General features: G+C 36.8%; 1 protein-coding gene across 8 annotated transcripts in view; it reads left to right on the forward strand.

The window, feature by feature from the left end:
- The window catches only part of CHD9 (chromodomain helicase DNA binding protein 9), a 226,048-nt gene extending 221,470 nt beyond the window's left edge, over nt 1–4,578 (forward strand). For 5 of the 8 annotated variants that reach the window (XM_023514745.1, XM_012806861.2, XM_023514746.1 and 2 more), the window contains one exon: nt 1,114–1,992. In XM_023514745.1, coding sequence (XP_023370513.1) covers nt 1,114–1,992 — 879 coding nt within the window. Of the gene's footprint in view, nt 1–1,113 lie in introns of all 8 variants that reach the window. The other 3 variants (XM_012806860.2, XM_023514750.1, XM_023514749.1) reach the window with 1 other exon arrangement.
- Nucleotides 4,579–5,397: the final 819 nt, after the last annotated feature.

Below are 5,397 nucleotides of genomic sequence, written 5' to 3' on the forward strand. Positions count from 1 at the left end.
AAAAAAAAAAAAAATTAGTCAAATGAGACTCTTTCCTGAAACCACTGTCTGGATCTGTCGTGTTATAAACTGTAACCATGAGGTGCATGCGGCCAGTGCCAAGGAGATGTGTTAGTAAGTGCACAATACACTGGTTTGGGATTTGGGAGACATAGTATGAAAAAATATCAAATATCTCAATTTTTACAGATTACATATTAAAATGATATTTTGGTTATGTTCTGTTAATAAGTAAGCTATATTACTAAAATTGATGTAGCTTATTTTCTGTTTTGCCTTTGTTAATGTGGTGAGTAGAAAATTTAGTTATATATGTGGCTTACATTTCCTTTGTAATAGACATCGCTGGTCCAGGGATTCTTATCTACTAAAACTTCTAAGAGGAGCGGCGCCTGTGGCTCAAAGGAGTAGGGCGCCAGCCCCATATGGTGAAGGTGGCGAGTTCAAACCCAGCCCCAGCCAAAAACTGCAAAAAAAAAAAAAAGAAAGAAAGAAAACTTCTAAGAGTTTTATACCCCAGAAAATCAAGGAGGAATTCCAGGAAAGTTGTATAGTTTGTTCTCCATTTTCCTGGACTCTGCAGTTCCCAATCAACAGGTGCTACTGCTGTTCTGAGCCAGGAGATCTTTCCCCCTTTTAAGTATCTTTTTCAGGTTGGCTATCTCTCCCTTACACCCAAATAGAGGGTTGAAAAATCCATATGAAGTGTTTCATTTTAACCATGAGCTTTTATTTCCCTTATGCTTTCTCTGTTCTTCTTTGGTCATCTCAAACAAGTGGTGATGTGAAACATTTAAGGGTTATGGAAGTACTTGTGAAAAAATGTCTTTGGACCTTTCATTTTCTAGAACTATTCTACAAAGTTGTGTCTCACAAGATGGAGGAAGTCTCTGTCAACTCTAACTCTATCACAGGATGGAAGGGGGAAGAGCTGTTTGAAGCTGCCACTTAAAAGAAAATAACATCAGTTTCTCTCTTTCACAGTTGATTTCCTATCAGTACAGAATCAATTTACAAATAGTTACAAATATTTATTAAGATATTTATATGATAAACTAATAGCTATTGATTGTGTTCTTTGTACTATTATTAATGAATATATGTCACTTCCAGGGATTTCTTCCAGAAAGTATGTATGAACGTATTCTCACTGGTCCCGTTGTGAGAGAAGAAGTGAGCAGGCGGGGTAGACGGCCTAAAAGTGGAATTTCGAAGGCTGCGGCGGCGGCAGCAGCAGCATCTGCCACTGGTGTTCCAGGCAATCCTCTGTTAGCCAATGGATTGCTCCCAGGTGTGGATCTCACGACTCTTCAGGCCTTACAACAAAACCTACAAAACTTGCAGTCACTGCAGGTGACCGCAGGGCTGATGGGAATGCCTGCCGGCCTTTCCTCCGGAGGAGAAGCTAAAAACATGGCTGCTGTGTTCCCCATGCTGCTGTCAGGAGTGGCTGGATTACCAAGTCTGTTGGGCATGGGGGGGCTGCTGACAAAGCCTACCGAATCTGGGACAGAAGAGAAAAAGGGAAATGACTCTAAGGAGCTAGAAGGAAAAAAAGAAAGGACAGAGAGCCAAAGTTCAGAGAATGGTGGAGAAAACTCAGTGTCCAGTTCTCCTTCAACATCCTCTACTGCTGCATTAAATACAGCTGCAGCTGCCAACCCATTAGCTCTTAACCCACTATTACTGTCAAACATACTTTATCCAGGGATGCTTCTCACTCCAGGCCTTAATCTTCATATTCCAACTCTGTCCCAGTCTAATACTTTTGATGTACAAAAAAACAAAAACAGTGACTTAGGCTCATGTAAGTCTGTGGAAGTAAAGGAAGAAGACTCCAGAGCTAAAGATCAGGAAGACAAAGGGGGAACTGAGCCAAGTCCTCTCAATGAAAACAGCACAGATGAGGGTTCAGAGAAAGCCGATGCTTCGTCTGGCTCTGACAGTACATCGTCATCATCCGAGGATTCAGACTCTAGTAATGAAGACTGATTCCCAGACTCTACACTTAAGTTATGAACTGATTTCGGATTTTTTCTTTAATTATTAATTGTAAATACCCCAGTGTTGAGTGCATCAATAACTTACCGAACATTTCAGTTATTTGTTTAGAAGTGCAAACTGCTTTCAGAGACATTTTGCATGTACTATTTCTTAAAATTCATAAGTTTCCGAACTCGTATGTATTATCAAATACATAAAGGTGTAAAATTACAACAAAAGGCATTATAATTTTGTTGGGGGTTAATTTTATGAAAATTATGCTCAATAAGAGTTGTATATTTAATATATTTGCATTGAACACAGAATACTTTATGCATATTACTGATTTAATTTGAATATAGTTTTACAGCCTCCTTGACACCTATAATTTACAGATCAAAACTCAGCAATAATTTGGGCAGCTAATGAATGTCATGAAAGCTGTAGAATCTACATCACCATCCATTGCTTTAATTACATGAAAATGCTCTAGTGTTGTGATGCACTGCTGATGTTTCCAATTCAGGTACAAGTATGTTTTAAAGAAGAAATAAGTTTCCCAATCAGCCAATTTAACTGGCTACCTGTTACCTCAGCTGAGTTAGTTTAGGAAGTTTACATTCATTTCTAATTCTATACTTGTTTTCAGGGGTTTTTTAAACACATCCTATATATCATGTTAATCTGGCAAGAAATATGACTTGCTTTTTGCTGAGCTGAACTCGGATATCAGTAAAATTGAGTCATAAAATTATCCTGTGTCAAGTGACTTTGGCACCCTATAGACATAGTTTTAACTTTTCAAAGTTTGGCCTCCTATTAGAAACAATTATGTCTCTGATGAGTAATGTCTGTTTCCAGGGTTCAGAAAAGGCAAACTCATGAAATGCCACTGAAAAGAACTTTCAGCACAGCATACTTCATGTAAAAGAAATTGTTGTTTGCTTTATTTGTGTAGATTTCTATTTGTGTTTTATGTCATGGAAATGTTCCAAAATGAACAAACAGTGGTAAAGTAATATGCAGATTGTCTAAATTCATTTTGAGTTTCTAGGTATAAGCAGACTAAATGTTGCCCAGAATCAGTGTTGGGTCATCAGTTTATATTAAATATACTGAGTTTCCCATTTTGAAATGCACTTTGAATAATCTCAAAAAGATGTACAAGATATACCTGTAAACCACAAAAATGAAGCCCACGGCTTCTGTTCAATTTCTTAGAACCCTTTACCATGTAAAATTTGTCCAATAATTGGTTTGTGATACAATTTCTCCTGCTAAAGCTGCTATTATTCTGACACGGTAGAGGTCCAGGTTCACCTTCATACACATTTAAAACAACTGGAACTGAATTAGACATAAAAATATTTACATCCTATGGAGAGATAAATGTTACCATTTTCTCTGGTACTCAAAATGAATCGGTGGTAACTTTTATAAGAGAATAAATTTAGTGGGGGAAAGTACCCCGTTTCTCTCCTCCAGAAAAAGTAATTTGCAGTATGTTTTGACTGTTGCTTTGTCATGAACTAAGCAATTGTGTTAGGTTTTCCAAGACCTTTACCAGTAAATTATGTTTCTGTATGTAAAATAACTAACCCCTTATTAGAGAGACAGTGTTATATGTATTTACAAAATTATATAAGTTCCATTGGGATTGTATTGATTTTGTATTTTCCCAAAATAGTACTTTGAATTGATAGTCCTTTATGCAATGTCTTAGCAATAGTCACTATGATGCCCATCCAGGAGAAGTGGGTAGTAATTCTTCATCATGAAAACAATGTATTCCATATTAGTCTCTTCCCTTTGCAGTATTGCACTTTTGTTTAACTAGAATACACTTACGAGATAGCCAAAGTTTTCAAACACAGTTAACTTAGTTTGCCAGTGGAGTATTTCAACCATCCATATTTCTCTTCTTCCCTTTAGTTCTACCCACATGATCTTTATTCCTTTCTTTCCCCAATTAAATAAAAAAGGAAAAAAAAACTCTAGATCTTATCACTAAAATCTAATTTATATCAAATTTATGAGATAAAGTATTTTCCTAATTATGGTCGAATGAATTTGGTTAACATCCTAGTAATTCTCTTTCTATGTAATAAGGCAATTACAGTTTTCAAAGCATTGAGTCTAGTATTAACTTTAAACATTCTCTTAGGTTTCAAGATACTTCTATTTAGTATTGATTGGGGAAAAGTCGTCCAGTTATCAGCTAAGAAAAAAACATGCAAATATGGTCGTGTAAAGTTAAGGGTTATAAGGAAAAAAAAAATCAGTAGAATTACATAATACTAAAGTTGCAGTTGAAAGGATATCCAAGTATGTGTTGGTAGTTACTAAAAGAATTATAGCTGTTATTGCCTTGTATTTATAGCCCTTGTTTCAGGTTTCATGATTCAAGTCTTAGTCCAATTTTTCTTTTGGACATTTGCAATATTTACCAGTTGTGTTTTGTGTAGTCTGAATTTGCTTTCTGTAGTTGAGCAAACGTCTTAAAGTCATTTGTAATTTATTAAATTACTTTCTATGATGTTCTATAGAGCAAATGGAAGTTTAATTATTTTTTATTAAACATATTCTTTGACTACCCATGATGTCAGCCTCTGTACATGACAATACTTTTTAAGTTGAATTTGATAATATAATTTAGTTATAAAAAAAAACTATAGTCATAAATCATTAAAAGGAAAGTGTACTTTGGAAGAATATTTTTAAAACAGAAATTAAGCCTCACTGCCTGTAAGGCTTGACATACACCGGGGCTGGCAGGTTTGAACCCGGCCTGGGCCTGCTAAATAACAATGACAACTACAACAAAAACATAGCCAGGCCTTGTGGTGGGCACCTGTATCCCAGCTACTTGGGAGGCTGAGGCAAAGAGAATCGCTTAAGCCCAAGAGTTAAGAGGTTGCTGTGAGCTGTGACACCATCCACTCTACCAAGGGCAACATAGCAAGACTCTGTCTAAAAAAAAGAGAAAAGAACAGAGAAATTAACTAACTACAGTTATATTCACTTACCCCCCTGCCCCCAGACAGAATCTCAATTCAGTTTGCCCAGGCTAGAATGCAATGGCATCTTCATCGCTCACTGTAACCTTAAACGTCTAGGCTCAAATGGTTCTCCTGACCACAGCCTCCGGGGTAGCTGAGACTACAGGCATGTACCACCATGCCTGGTCAATTTTTCTATTTTTTGTAGAGACAGAGTATTCCTCTAGCTCAGGCTAGTCTTGAACTGCAGGCCTCAAGCAATCCTCTCAGCTCCACCTCCTAGGCATGAGCCACTGGACCTGGCCCACAATGTCATTTTAAATGTTGCTAATATGGGGGGTTTGATTTAATTTCATTGTTGACCCATTGACACTCATGGTTGCAAAAAATGGAAAATGTTTCTTGTTGGAATTCA

The sequence above is a fragment of the Otolemur garnettii genome, unplaced genomic scaffold (genome assembly GCF_000181295.1).
Source record: "Otolemur garnettii isolate 467f Iridium unplaced genomic scaffold, OtoGar3 scaffold00058, whole genome shotgun sequence".
In the NCBI taxonomy this organism is placed as follows: Eukaryota; Metazoa; Chordata; class Mammalia; order Primates; family Galagidae; genus Otolemur; species Otolemur garnettii.